Source organism: Cetorhinus maximus, chromosome 6, assembly GCF_964194155.1.
Source record: "Cetorhinus maximus chromosome 6, sCetMax3.hap1.1, whole genome shotgun sequence".
NCBI classification, from domain to species: Eukaryota; Metazoa; Chordata; class Chondrichthyes; order Lamniformes; family Cetorhinidae; genus Cetorhinus; species Cetorhinus maximus.
This window is the reverse complement of record NC_135884.1, coordinates 118,637,140-118,653,183: the sequence shown is the minus strand read 5'-3', so window position 1 is coordinate 118,653,183 and position 16,044 is coordinate 118,637,140. Positions and strand designations below refer to the sequence as shown.

Genomic DNA, 16,044 nt, shown 5'->3' with positions numbered 1-16,044 from the left:
CTTCATTGCTACTTAGCAAACATTTGATCTACAATTTAACCGACAAGTTCTAATATAAACCACTCATTATTGCCCCTGGAACTTGAACATATGTTACATAATACACACACACTTAAGGCATAAAATGGAATTGTTAAATGGCTAGTATTTCTGTCCAAAATATAATTTATATAATAAACACCATGTTCAAAAACATAAAAGGGACTTCAAAATCCTATTTCTAACAGTTGGTAAAGAAACTCCTAATGCAGTAAAGAAAACAAAAGTTCACTTCAAATCAGGAAATTGAAAAATGCAGCATTATGACTGCATAAACAAAGGAAAGACAGGGCAAACATTTCATAAAATCATACAGCCTTAAAGTTTGCTCTAGATTATTAAATTTCTGCAACAATTAGGCCTTTTAACACAGCAGCAAATTGGTATGGTTACCATAGCAAGCCTGAACCTTGAAGCCACATATCTTAGGTTTTGGAAAGGTCAGACAGTCTAATAACTCAAGAGCAGTTTGACAGATTTCAACCAAGCATGGTCAAATAATAATGTAAAACCATGTCTGCGGTTGTTAAACGCTGGAGGTCAGGGAAAAGGTTAAGGTTCTGGAATATTTTTGCTTAACTCAAAAAGGTAATATGAATTACTATGTCTGGATCTAAAGAACAGCTTTAGGTGGGAGGTTGAAGTTATTGGAAAATGCTATACCTTTAATAAATATTAAACTGGCAGTCAACCAAATCACTGACAACATAAAATGTCATTTTAAGGCAAATCTGAACATGAAGAAATATAAAACTGATTAGATATGTGATTAAAAATATAAACTACAAAAATGCTGAAATTATAAATGCACTAACAACTGTCTTTCTCTAATGGAGAAAGATGCCCATGGTCCTTTGTGGACTATGGCTAATTCCTTATTATGCCACAAGTTATTTCTAAAAAAGCTTAATTTTCAGCACAAAATCACTTTCTAGAAATTGGTATGCTGAGTTGTTTAAGAAAGCTGTATATTTCTGAATGTTGAAAAATTAAATGGTATACATGTGGAAGATCATAAATAAATGGTATGCCCTGTACACAATTGAACATTCCTGTACATGGAACAGCTTAAGTCATTCAAGCCCAAAGTTTGTCTGACATTCAATTAGATCACGACTAATCTATGCCCCAACTCCCTTTACCCACATTTTCTCCATATTCCCTGATGTGCTTACCAAATCTACTGACCTGACACAGGAATTTCAATTGGCCAAGCATCCATAGGTTTTTTTGGGCATTAAGTTCCTGATTCCATTACTATATACGTGAAAAAATGCTTCCTGATTTCACTCCTAACTGGTTCAGGTTTCACTTTGAGTTATGGCTCTTATTCTGGATTTTCCCCAACAGTTGAAAGTTCCTCTTTGCCTACCCTATCAAATCCCTTTATCATTTCAAGCACCTTGATTAGATCATGCCTCAACTTTCTAAACTCAAATGAATACAAACCAAGTTTATACCACCTGCTCTCATAATTTAACCTTTCAACTCTAATATGATTCTTGGAGGAGGTTCAGCTCAGATTCATAAGGGAAGGAGACAGCAAACAATATTTAGGGAATAAGTGACAGCGAAAGGTGGTCATTCTGATTTTCTTTATTCGATTTTTTGTTTTAATTTTCAATGGTTTGGTACCCAAAACTGAATACAGTAATCCAGATATGGTCTGATCAAGACTCTGTACAATTGAAGAGTCACTTCTGTGCTCGAGTTCCAATTACTCAAGATAAAAGCTAACATTTTTGAATATATTTTCTACCTGTGCACTAGTTTTTAGTGATTTGTGTTGTGAACATAAGTTCCTTACCACTATGAATAGTTGAGACACAAATCAGAATATTATGTGTATAACCTCAAACCTCCCCCAACCTTGAACTTTGTCACAAATTTACCCACTCATTTAGTCTATGTTCTTTTCTAACTTTTTGCTTCCATCTACACAACTTACTATGCCTAACTTAAGTATCCTCTGCAAACCCTGACACTGTATACAACTCTCTACTCCTTTATTCAAGCAATTATATATAATATATACACACACATCCTGCCAGAAAACATTCCTTTTATTCGTGCTCTGTTTCCTACCTCCCAACCAATTACTGACCCATGCCACAATTCTGCGCAGTTTCACTTTTGCTAACAATCTTATGTGCAACCCTATCAAATGTTTTCAGAAGTCCAAACACATCCATAACTATTCAATAAGTATCATACTAGTGACCCCCTCAAAAAAAGTCAACTAAATTAGTCAGACATGACCAATCTTCCACACATTATGCTCTGACCTGCTCATGCTTACCCAAGGGTTCAGTCTCTGTCCTTAATGAAAGATGAGTAATTTTGCAACTGATATCTGACAATTTTATAGTTACCTAGTTTCTCCCTCCTTTATTGAATAATGGGTTGTATTTTTAATTCTACATATACAATTTAATTAGAACTAAAACAATGTCATTACAAAGTAATTTCTGATCAATTAAATTCCATTTCCCACTGAATTAGCTCAACTTATCCTTTGAACTGGAGTTTAAACAAATATGTCGTTTGCAAAATCTTCCACTGACATGACCACTTCATTCTCCTATAAATAAACTACAACTTAATTCTCCTTAGTCAAAAACCCTGCAAATGATGAGTGAATTGTGGCTTGTACAATTGAGTGAACCAGGACCAATATGGGTGCATGTGAAATGTAAAGATACAGGTGCAGTCCTTCAATGTTTTGCACTAAATGTTTTTTGCTTCACAGCTGTGTCCTTGTTACTTCAAAACAATATACTCTGACTAAACATCTGAGCATATTCTTCAGATCATTCCTCTCAATGGAAGAACAAGGAGTTGAGCAAAACCTCAGCAATGCCCCTGGGAATAGGTGAAGCTCAGACTATGTGTATGTAGAAAAAATGCACTCTGAGCCTACCCTCAGATGTACATAGATTGTCTATCTGGAATTAGATATCTGTTATAGTTGAGATTCTATCATGAAAAAAAAAATCTCATTTGTCACAGCATGAAAAACATGGTCTGAATTACAGCAAGTTAATTCTCTTTTGTTACAACTTGTATTTAGACACTTTACAGGAGTGTTATCAAACAAAACTGGACACTGAGCTACATCAGATTTAGGCCAGAACTTGGCAAGAGGTGAGTTTTAAGGGGTGCCTTAAAGGGGGAAAGAGAAGTAGAGAGAGGGAGAGAAATTTCAGAGCTCAAGGCCTTGACAACCAAAGGCACGTGCACTGGTGCTGCAGTAATGGAGGGAAGGGGTTGTTGGGCTGGAGGGGATTACAGAAATAGGGAATAGCAGACCTTGGAGGGAGTTAATATAGTTCAAGTAGCTTAGGAAAGATGGGTGAGTGAGACGGTGCGAGTTAGATCATGGACAGTAAAGTTTTGAATCGTCTCAAGTTTACGGTGGGTATAACTGTAGTGGCTGCAGAAAGTGTTGGAATAGTTAATTCAGGAGGCAACAAAGGCATGGTTCAGGGTTTCAGCGGCAGGTAAATTGAGGTAAGGGCAGAGCCTGGTGATAATACGGAGGTGGCAATAAGCGGTCTTTGTGATGGCACCAATATGTGGTAGGGAGCTCATTTCAGCAGCAACAGTAACACTAAGGCTGTGAACTGCAGGGTTCAGCCTTAAGACAGCTTCCAGTGAGAGGGATTCAGTCACTGGCAAGGAAACGGAGTTTGTGATGGGCTGCATAGACAATAGCTTTTGTCTTCCCAATATTTAATTGAGAGAAAATTTCAGCTTATCCAGAACAAGCGATCTGACAATTTAGAGGTGGTGGAGAGGTCAATAGAGTTGGACTCGAGGTAAAGCCTAGTATCAAGTTTCAATTTATCATCTACATAATATACTCAAGCTTTAAATTTTAAAGTAACTCACGTTTTTTCCTGTGCTCCACCAGGCCAATAGCTTGCTTTGCAGAGCACTTTGCAAACCAATTGTCACCCAGTAAAACGGTGACTTCATTTGTGTGGATTAACTGTCCTGGCATAAATGCAAGTGGGCCAAATGGAACCTGTTAATTATGAAATTAAAAAATTACATCAACAAATCCATATTATGAATTGAATGTTCTGTATTTCAACTTTTTAAAAAATAAAACAAAGCTGCAACGTAAATTCTTTATAATAACCACTTATAAAACCCTTTATCTACCAGAGTTTGAGAAAATAATCTAAGTGTAGAAAAATAATCTATACATTAAATAGAAGTCTTGAGGGCATCCGCACTTCCAATTTTCAAAAGTATTACAAAGAATAGAATGCTGTTTTTCTAACTTGGGCTGAAAATTTATAAACATCAGCAATACCCCAACTACCTTCTTCTCTCCTTTCAGATTTAAGTTACTGAAACTAAGCAACCAAAATAGTACTTCTATGTCCAAATTAATTAAATTAACACTAATAATCCAGAGAACATGATTCAAATCCCACCATGGCAGCTTGAAAATTTAAATTCAATTCAAAATGTCAGAAATTTAAAAATTAGCGATCATGATTATCGTAAAATCGAACTTGTTCGGTATTTACGATTTGGCCTATATGTAATTCCAATCCCACAGCTCAGCTCTTAACTGGCCTCTGGCCTAACAAGCCACTCAATAGTATTGGGCCTCTAGGGACGGGTAATAAATGCCCGCATTGTGAATGTTTTTAAAAATATATATATATGATATAATCAGGGCTCTAAATATATATACATATATTTGATTTAATCAGGGCTCTAGAAAGAAACATCTTAATTGAAATATTTTAATGACAAATCTGTCTCAAACAATTAAAATACTGGTGCATAAATTTAAGAATTCTGTAGAAAACAAGTCAAAACTTGACAACTAAATACTTTCACTTAAAATAACAAATTAAGAACAAATATTTACTGATCCACAAACTAGGTAGGAAAATAAAATGAGCCTCTTGGCTAAAACGTTAACATGTTTAACTGTTTCAATCATGTTAAAACCAAGTAGCTGGGCTTTCCTGATGACTCTCTGTTAAAGCAGTGACTGATTCAGCCAAACAGACCAGGAAAGTTCCACATTCAGTACTTGGTTTGTACCAAGTTCTTTCTCATCCTTGATTACTATCTAGAAGCCTTATGGGAGCATAGACAAGATTGTGTTCGACTGTGACACATTTTATACTTGAATAGCCAAAGGTAGATCACCATCTATGGACATGCATGAATAATCTCCACCTAGGTGAAGCATTGGAGGGCAGCATAAAAACCATAGCCCAGCATCATCAGGAGGCAAAGAAAGTTAGCCACAAAAAATGGAAAGAACAAAGCCACCAGCCAGTGCCCATAACTTCACTCCATCAAAACACCTCGAATGATGGCAATATAAAGCTATAGCTTAGGTCAACTCAAAAGAGGGAGGAAGAAAAGTTGAGGGGATAGAAAGTAAGGTAGATTTTCCAATGTGACATTAAATATTTCATAGGAACCAAAGAATGTTTTTTATTCATTTATAGGACGTGGGCCTCGCTGGCTAGGCCAGCATTTATTGCCTATCCCTAATTGCCCGTGTAAAGGTGGTGCTGAGCTGCCTTCTAGAACTGCTGCAGTCCATGGTGTTGGTGTACCCACAGTGCTGTTAGGGAGGGAGTTCCAGGATTTTGACCCAGCAACAGTGCAGAAATGGCGATATATTTCCAAGTCAGGATGGTGAGTGGCTTGGAGGGGAACTTCCAGGTGGTGATGTTCCCATCTATCTGCTGGCCTTATCCTTTTCGATGGTCGTGGTCGTGGGTTTGAAAGGTGAGCTTTGTTGAGTTTCTGCAGTTCATCTTATACACACTGCTGCCACTGTGCGTCAGTGGTGGAGGGAGTGAATGTTTGCGGAAAGGGTGCCAATCTAGTGGGCTGTTTTGTTCTGCATGGTGTCAAGCTTCTTGAGTGTTGTTGGAGTTACACTCATCCAGGCAAGTAAAGAATATTCCATCAAACTCATGACTTGTGCTGTAGATGGTGGACAGGCTTTGAGGAGTTAGGAGGCAAGTTACTCGCCGCAGGATTCCTAGCCTCTGACCTGGTCTTGTAGCCACAGTATTTATATGGCTAATCCAGTTCAGTTTCTGGCCAATGGTAACCCACAGGATGCTTATAGTGGGGGATTCAGCAATGATAATGCCATTGAATGTCAAGGGGCCAAACAGACCAGGAAGGCTCCACATTCAGTACTTTGTAGCAAGTTCTTTCTCATCCTTGATTACTATCGAGAAGCTGCCTGGAGGCATAGACAATCAACTGTGACACATTTTACACTTGAATAGCCTGAGGTAGCTCATCATCTATGCACATGTATGAATAATCTCCACCTAGGTGAAGTACTGGAGGGCAGCATAAAAACCAAAGCCCAGAGTTTGCTTTATTATCTTTGGGTGTCTTTTCCCACTGGTGATGTTCACCCTCCATACCTCAAGAAATCCTCCACCCTGCTGCTGCCCACACCACCCCCACAACAATAGCATAACTTGATTCACTGGGGAATTCGACAATCGTTTGCTATTAGCTCTAACTTACGAGGAGATTACCAAGAGTGAAATAGGAGCTCTCAAAGAAACATACAGATTGGTCAATTGTTATGAAAAGGAAATAAAAAGCACATCTAAGTAACTTTGCAAGAGAAAGAAAAAAAAGACTTTTCAGGAAGATTTCATACTCACCATAACATCATAAGACACTTTATCAGGCAAAGTTTTAAGCCTGTTTTGAAGTGCTTCATAGTCATTCTGCACTTTAACCCTAAAAGTTAACATTTAATTTTTTTAATTACTCACAAATGACTTATGCATGCACAAATATAAATGTGTCCAATATAATAATTATTGCTTTCAATAAGTGCGTCATTCTTGACTTGTAATATTACACCAGTTTAGAGATTGCTAACTGAACTTATATGCAATGTGCCTTCATGTGGTATACTGAGTAAACTAATTGGGATTCAATGGTGATAATGTTCTATGTAATACTATTTAGAACAGCTGAAGATAGCATTTATACAATTTTCAAGTCCTACAGAAAGTTTGCTAGCAATGCACAAAAAACACTATTCCAATTTTATAAAATAGGCTGACAACAAATGTCCAATTGTTTGTCAAAAATGTGTACATGCACACCTCCTAGGACTTAGTGCATCATTTAGCAACTTGGGAACGAGGTGGCAACCTATTATATAATCGGCAAAAGGAAAGACAATGTAACCCCTAGTTTCCAATGGATCAGTGGGTAAGCAAATTGCAGATCAGGTGAGAAATCAGGTTTAATTGCTGTTCTGTACCAAGATGGCCAATCTCAATTGGGTTGAAGGAGGCACAGATGAGCTCAATGCTCTTGCACTACAGAAGCATTGGAGAATAATCAAATAATAAGCCAGGGCAAGTGCACAGAAATTAACAGCAGAAATCCTGACCGATTTCTTCCCATTCCTAACCTGAGAGAGTGAAGGCCAATTATAGCTTTGGCTGGGAGCAGTTGATTATGTGCTTGGGATATTTCTGGCCAATGATGCATCACTCTGCATCTAAAGAATGAACAAACCTGCATTTACACAGTGCTGTTAATATCCTCAGGATGCCCCCAAAGTGCAACCAGGCAACAGATTACTTTTATAGCACTGTAACTGTTGTAATGCAGACAAATGCATCAGTCAATTTGCAAACTGCAAGGTCCAACAACCGGTGGTGGAATAAATAATAAGACAAACTGTTTTAATTATGTTGGTTGGAGAATATTTGGCCAGGAAACCAGGAAATGACTCTGCTCTTCAAATGTGACAACGGAGGTGAATTTGTGAAAGCAATACAAAATGGGCCAATAGTGCACTGCAGCCTGTTGGGCACAGTGTAAAACAAGCTGATTTGCTATCAACCCATTTTGTATTGTTGCCGCTGACTAATTTCTTTCAGTTTTCATTAGGCAGATGCACTGTGATTTAATGTCTCAACTGAAAAATGACATCTAAAGTGCTGCGCTCCTTCAGCAGCAGTCAAGTTTCAGCCTAAATAATTTGTTGAAGTCTGGTTTGGAGCTTGAATCCATGACTTGCTAACGCAGAGGTGAGAATGCTACCACCGAGCCTTCTGGCAGGTGAAGTGTGTTGTGAGAGAAATTCTACAATATTTTAAATTTAACAGGTTTTCCCTCCATTAATCTCATGAGAAAACTAGCTGTTTCGTAGCATAAATTTTGGGTGACAGGATTAATATTTGTCAAGACCAATATTTGACAAGACCAAGAATATTCATAACATTAATATCAATATAGTATTTCATCTTCCCCATCTATAACTGCTCAATAAATGTATTGTACAGAGCAGTAGTACTAACCTTACTGGTATGCTGAGTACATGACACTGTTAAACCGGCCAGTATTTTGCAGTATGGCTATGCATCCTTCCTAAAACACATGGATCATTTTTCCCAGTGAACAAGTGATGGTTGTTAGGGTGAAGTTATGGTTTTGTTAAAACTGACTCATGCCCGTGCAAGTATCTGCTAGTAACCTAACGTTCTAACTCTACTCTTAAGGTCTGTAGAAAGGGGTTGTATAAATAGATAGTCCTTGTATAAAGTGAGACAGGGATAAGACACCTGTGTGATAGCCAGATGGGGCTTTGTGGTGATGGTTAGGCAAGGTTACCAATGTAATATAAAGCTAGGCAGAATAGCTGGCAAAACAAGTCTAAAAACAAACTCCAAACCACAACATTTGCTCTCCAGGTCAATGTTAATATTCCTTAATCTGCAAGCAAATATTTTTGAATTTAACCTGGGAACGTATTTATTTCTGGTGTCTGAAGTGCAAAACCACTTGTTACGAACAGTCTTGAAACTTCATTTATGCAATGTGCAAAGCACAGGACATTCATTAACTGTTAAACTGAAAATACCAAGTTGTGCGTTACTAATAAAAAATGAGTTATATTTTCTCCTATACTGATATCACTAGTTTACTGCGAAGTACAGCAAGTAAAGAAATTACTTTTACCAGTGCAAAACTAGCACAAAATGTATAATTGTTAAGATGTAAAGAATATGCGAAGCTTTTCCACATTTTTCAGTATTGCTGAAAAAGAGACATGTCTTTTTGTTTTGCACTCATCAGGACACTCGTAAGAATACCAATATAAGGGGAAAACAACAATTTATACTGTATGTGAAGACTGCGGATTGGTTGGCAAGTGGCATTGCCATGGAGTGTGCACCATGGTGGTGGCTGACAGTTAACTGCCAAGCACTGTTTGAAATTTAAACCAGGCAGCTTAATCCTGATTAGTCAAGGCATTGCCCTGAGAGTCAGCAAATGGCTGTCACTTATTTTGTTTAGTTGAAACAGGTGCAATGTACGCACATGTTCTGTCTGCAAACAGCAGGGTCCTGTATATTAATATATGCAGCTTCCAGTACACGCAAATGTGACACACTGAGTCTGACTGAATCTTAAATTGATTATCAGTGTAGTCCTTAGCACACTGAGGGTTATTTAGCAAATGTTGTCCAATCGCCAAGTCATACCTCATGTTTTGAGTTTTGCAAGCATGGGCTGGTTGGGTACAGACCGTTAACTGTCCGTCACCATCACTACTGCATTCTTCATAGCAACACCACTTGCCAATCAATCAGCGCTCTCTTCACATACAGTATAAATGATTGTTTTCCCATTATATTGGTATTCTTGCAATGAGTGCAAGACAAAAAGCTTACACGTCTCTTTTTATAGCAATACTCAAGTTTTGTATTAGCAAACGACAATTTTTCATTTTCAATTGACAGGATATAGTTTATAATAACTGACAAGCAAAATCAAAACAATGATAAAACAAGCATGTTCACAGAAATGTTTGGACTTACCAGTGCTGGATTTTTTCCTTGCAGCTTGAGACCACCTGTTATTAAAATAGACAACTGCTCATGAAAAGCAATGTCAAGAATTCCAAGACTGTTCATACTGTAAACAAAAATACAGCAAACAACTGCAACTTAATTGACCAAAAAATAAAAGGTACCTGAAATAAATCCACTTTTCTATGAGATTTCTCTATTCGATGATAAGCATTACAATGTCTCAAGGTAATACAAATGGATTGTTTTTCTTGTTGCTTTTTCAGACGCTCACCATGAATTTCAGTTCATCTCCCTCAATTGTTGTTTAAAATTATTTTGCTTGCCTCAGTTTGAATACACAAATCTACTCTTAACTGCATATATTAAGCATGCATGACCAAATTAAATGCCTATGCAAAAGCAAAATACTGTGGATGCTAGAAATCTGAAATAAAAACAAAAAATGCTGGAGATACTCAGTAGGTCAGCCAGCATCTGTGGAGATAAACAAAGTTAATGTTTCAGGTCAAGATGACTTTCATCAGAACTGAAGAAAGATAGGAATCTAAGAGTTTTTTTTAAACCAAAGTACAGTTCTTTACCATACCAATTACCACTCTTCGGCTGTTGCATGAAATCCTGCATTATTTAATCTCCCTCGCCCTCCACCCTATCATAGACCTTCTCTTTTGTTCTCCTGCGACCCCCCCACCCCCCCCCCACTCCCTTCCACTGGCTTAAAACTTCTTACATTTCTAGTTTAAATTAAATGCCTGCCCATTTTCTTGAGGCACTGAAAATTATTTGAATCCAGAACTGATTTTCCCCTTCCCTTCATTTCACAATGGTTTAACCGCTACATGTGAAAGCTATTACCACTTCATTGGACGACAATTTAAAGCAAAACAATTAGGTCATTAGCTACAGTAAACAAACAACCTTTAGGTATAATCACAATCACAAAAAACATACAATAACTTGTAATGCGATTTCCCACTCTCCAATAAAAATTTAACTGTATATTTTGTAAGAAGAAAAATCACACTGATATAATCCAGGAGCTTTTTCAGACAATAAATAAATTAGTAACATTTTGACATTCAAATACACTTCTTTTCAGTTTGTACGAAAAGTTTATTAGCAAATAAATTCTTTATAAGTTGCAGCAAATCTAAAAAAGTAGGACACAGAACTGTGCTGCTTAGTATACAATGTAAAGACATATACCGTGTGTGAGACTTTAAAAAAATTTTGTATGAAGTACTATCTTGTTCAGTAGTTGGCCTGTTGAGAGTTACCTGACTCAGCTAAAGCAATAGGAGAGCTATAATTGGCCTTGACATCCTTAGAGGGGGAAAAGAAAAATTAAGCCCAGTTCTAATCACTATCCAATAAATCCTACTGTCATTACGCATATGTAGATATCAAGTTATTAAGGTTCAGGTTCAACACTTTATGGCTGAATAGCCTAATTCACTGTCTATACTTAAGTATGAAGATTGGCTACTTGAGCAAGGACCTGGTGGTCATCCCCAACAAGCAATAAATACCTTCTGGATAGTAAGAAAAAGATAACAGGATCAAAAGAAAACACCAGTAGTTGCAGTACTGATTTTACTTGGGGTTTCACAAAAAGATAAAAATATAGGGAAAAATTATCCTTCAAGTACAAGTTTTCTCATTCCCCTGCTTTAATGAAAGAAATGTACTTGCATCCCTCCCCCACCACCATCCCAAGCCTCAATCCACTTTGCTAATATTCTTCCTTCTCTTCTGAAGAGTTGATTGACTACAAACACCAGTGGCCAGAAAGGAGAGTCTTAATCTGTATTCACTAAAAGGAACATATTGGCCACCACAGAATCCCTCTCTTTCCCAATTAGCCATGCTTTGATCATCATCTCCAGTTCAAAGCAAATCAAATATATGAAGTAGAGACAACAATCCAGGGAAGCAATGTATCAAAATTCAGTCATGGCATTTCACTCAAAAAGTACTTCATTGATTGTGATTGTGAAGCTCTTTGAGATAGTTATGTGGCTCTGAAAGGTACTACATAAATGCAATTTTTCTATTATAATTTAATCTGAAAAGCAGCATTATTCACATAAATTGCCACAGGAATGGGGGGGTGGGGGTTGGCGATGACAGGGAAGAAGCAAAAGTTATTTGGTACTTATAATAAACAGGAATGAATAGTTCATTATAACTTTAGCAAACCTGATTCCTGCTACCTCCAGCATGTATAAAAATATTATGTTGTATTATTAGTAGCTTGAAATTACTGTTTTCAATGTATGATTTTTAAAAATTCCACCACTTGCCTCCAAGGTGCACCAATGCACAACCTTTGAGGTATTATTTAACAATACATTTTCTTGTTACTTGTAAACTCCACTTACAGAAACAACTTTATATAAAGGCACTTTGATGTCCACAATATCACACTGATAACCAAAAACTCATTTTTTCTGCATAAGCACAAGTGAATGAAGTTGCATTTACATTACAAACCATACCACTTTTGACAATAAGTTCCTGAGGGTTCTGACAGTTATATAAATTTATTTTTATATTTACTTTTGAAAGAACAGTTTATTGTTCAGAACAATTTAACACATTTTTGAAACTTACACCGTGGAGATCCATTAACGTCTACCACCCCACCATTACTACTATTTCAAGGAGCAACCATCTAACTTGTAGATAAGGATCTTTAGACATGCTTTTGCCATTGCAAAGTTTATGGGGGGAGTGTTTTTTTGGAGGTGTTGTGATGAGTTAGTGGATTTGACCAGGGGTGCTGCTGCATGTTCACAGTTAGGGCTGAGGGCATGGTGACCTGTTTACACAAAAGCTGCAATGGGTATGGAGGCTGTAGCATCTCTGGATCTGCCACAGGGCAGACAATTGGAGCAGAGACTGTAGAGACAGGAAGCTCCGAACAGGGGTTTGAGGGGGAAGAGGAAGGCTTCCACAGAGGGTCCTACCCAGCACAGGTTTTCAGAGAGCACCTCTCTCACTTACCTCGGCCAGGATCAATGCCTGCAGTGCCTGTGATTCACTAAGGAGGCTGTCACAGAACCATTAAAGGTTGATCTCATATTAAGGAAGAGGCTTGTAATGTTGCCAAATAGAGTAGTATGAGGATTTTAGAATTCAGCAATGGACCAAGGAATTTGTAAGAAAAGAGAATGAGAGTAGACTGGCAAGAGACATAAAAACAGATGTAAATATTTCAATATACAGTCAACTTTGTGTTATCCAGCATTCTACTAGCCGGAATTTCTGATTGCTCAATTTTTTTTTAAAAAGGCAGTCACTTTCAGTGTTCAGATAATGCATTATTTAAAAGAAAAACTAATTATGATAACCTGTTCCCCCTAAGTCCTACTCTCATAATTGCTAAACATTGTCAAACTCATGGGTAGTTGTTATCCGCAGCCTGCCCTCACTCTGGTTCCAGCCTCCCAATGTTCAGCAGCACTACGTTTCTTCTATCACCGACTAGATTTGCGCACTCCCACATCGCTTGCAAGGCCTCAACACTCATCGCCACATCACCCAGGATTGGTTAAACATGCAGACTCTTAAGTGACCAGCATTTTTGATTAACTGGCATTAACCTATTCCCCATGCATGCTGGATAATAATGATTTTACTGTATATGTAAATAGGAAGAGATCAGCCAAAGTAAACATGAGCTCAGTGGAGACAAACAGGTGAAATTATAATGGGAAATAAGGAAATGGCAAAGACATTAAAAAATACATACCTGTTTTCATGGTAGTAGATACAAAAATATTCCAGGAATAATGGGGAACCATTCTCGTAAGAATGAGGAATTTAAAGAAATCAATATAAGTAATGAAATACCATATGAGAAATTAACAAGACTAAATGGTGACAAATGCACTGAAGTGGACCACCTACATTCTAGGGTTTGAAAAGAAGTAGCTGCAGAGTTAGTGAAGGAACTAGCTTTGATCTTCCAGAATTCCTTAGATTCTAGAACAGTAGCCAAGGACTGGAAGGTAACAAGTAGAACCTCATTATTTAAGGAAAGAAATAGAGAGGAAACGGGGAACCATTGTCCAGTTAGCCTAACAGTAGTAGACAAAACGTGTAATCTTTTATTAGGGACAACGCAACAGAGTACTTAGAAAATATATGATTAAGAGTCAATACAGGTGTAGGAAATGGAAATCATGTTTGTCAGGTCGTTTAAGAGTTTTTGAGGATGTAACGAGTGGGATGGCTAAGGGGTAACCAGTGGATAGAGTGCACTAGGATTTTCAAAAAACATTGATAAGATGCTAAACAAGAGCTTATTACACAAAAGTAGCGCTCACGGAATTCGGGCAATACATTGGCATGGATTGAGGGTTGGTTATTGGAGTGAAGGAAGTAGGAATAGACTGGACATTTTTCAGTTGGCAGGCTGTAACTAGTGGGGTGATGTAAATCAGTACTTGACCCTCAGCTTTTTAGAAGCTATGTTAATGACCTAGACTAGTAAATATTTGTAACGTACCCAAGTTTGCTGAGGGTGCAAAGTTAGATGGGAAGGCAAGCTGTGATAAAGATACAAAGAAACTGCAGAGGGATATAGATAGATTGGGGGAGCGGGTAAGAATGTGGCAGATGGAATAAAACGTGGAACTAAATAATTTTTTTTTGAAAAGCGAGAGACTGGGAAATGTTTGCATTAAAGCACGATCTTACAAATTATCAATTAGTCATCTATTTCTACATTTTGAATTGACTACCTTACAGCGATTTCCTAGTGTGTAATTTTGACAGAGCAAATCAACCAACTAATAACTATTTTTAATTACTAGACCAATTCGTCAAATAATTAGACAGAAAAAGTTTCCTCAGTGGTTATTAGTTTAGTCATTCAGATCAGGATGTACACAGGTTCGGGTAAGCAGAGTAAACTAAGCTCAATGGGGCAGTGGTAGGTGTATTACTATTAGTTCGTTGGGCTATGAAGTGCAAAATCTACAGAGTCGCAGTTCCTGGTTGCAAGCCAGCATTCCCTGCTGAAAGTGAGCACATCGGGAGAGAAACAGTGCTGACTCCTCCAACTGAACAGCGTGCTAACAGTCAGGCTTACAAGTAAATTACCACTGGAAGAATTATGAGGATAACTGCAACCTATAGCTCCATGTTCTAAGGGCCAGATTTTGCTGTGAAACCGACAGTGAGGCTACCAACCTTTCTCAGTTAATTGTGGAAATGTGGAAGCTGCTGTCCAAGATGCAACATTCCTCAGTAAGTTTCCCAAAAACAGGATTTCACCATCTGGCTCAACATTTGAAGGTATTGAATGGTGTGACACTCCATTACTTACCTCATAGCGAGGGACAAAACTCACCAAAAAAAGTTAGGGATTGTACAGTCCACCCCAAGCACAACTTTAATAATATGGTCAGGCTTAATTACTGCAAACAATCTCTGGCATTGAAAATTAACTTTTACAAGTATAAAGTTTCATTGTTTCAGCTCTTATAAGTTGCAGATTTAAAATATTTAAGAAAGTAAAATACTTTTTCTACCTTTTGTAATCCTTTCTTTCCCACCATTTCACTTTCTGTACCTGATTTAACATTGAGTTAAATAATCTAATGTTTTCTGCTTCAGACTCTGCACTTGTTCAATCTGACAGGTTAAGCAGACACTGTTATTTGTCCTGTTTATACGGGTTCCAGATTCCCCCTACACAGAGCATTGCAATGTTTGGCTGACATTTTGCTGCGTAAAATGCCATAGAACATCTATCAGCAAGTACAAGTTGAACAAATGACAATCACAGCAAAATCCAGTGCAAGAAATTTCGAAAGATAAAAGCGAGCAAAGAGAACCGGAGGGAACAATATAAACCTTGTAGGAAAATTTCAGATAAGAACATGGCACAGTCAGCACTGCCTTACATTTAACATAACAGAAGAACATAAATAATAGAATATAAGGCCCCTTGAGGCTGCCCCACCATTCATTAAGATTGAGGCTGGTCTTCGACCTCAATCAACTCCACCTTCCCACCAACATCCATATCCCTTGATTCCCATAAAGCCCAAAAATCTATATCTATTTCAGCCTTGGACACACTCGTTGATTGAGCATGTATAATCCTTAGGATACAGAATTCCAAACATTTGCA

At 37.6% G+C, this 16,044-nt stretch overlaps 1 protein-coding gene across 4 annotated transcripts in view; it reads right to left on the bottom strand.

Moving 5' to 3' along the window:
* uri1 (URI1 prefoldin like chaperone) overlaps positions 1 to 16,044 on the bottom strand; it is a 56,596-nt gene that overhangs the window by 39,291 nt on the left and 1,261 nt on the right. For 3 of the 4 annotated variants that reach the window (XR_013576927.1, XM_078544377.1, XM_078544379.1), the window contains exons 2-4: positions 9,906 to 9,940; positions 6,720 to 6,798; positions 3,931 to 4,066 (exon numbers count right to left, since the gene is read on the bottom strand). Coding sequence is in view for 3 of the 4 variants with exons in the window: in XM_078544377.1 (XP_078400503.1) it covers positions 3,931 to 4,066; positions 6,720 to 6,798; positions 9,906 to 9,940 (250 nt within the window). In the remaining variant the exon portion in view is untranslated. Of the gene's footprint in view, positions 1 to 3,930; positions 4,067 to 6,719; positions 6,799 to 9,905; positions 10,003 to 16,044 lie in introns of all 4 variants that reach the window. The other variant, XM_078544380.1, reaches the window with a different exon arrangement.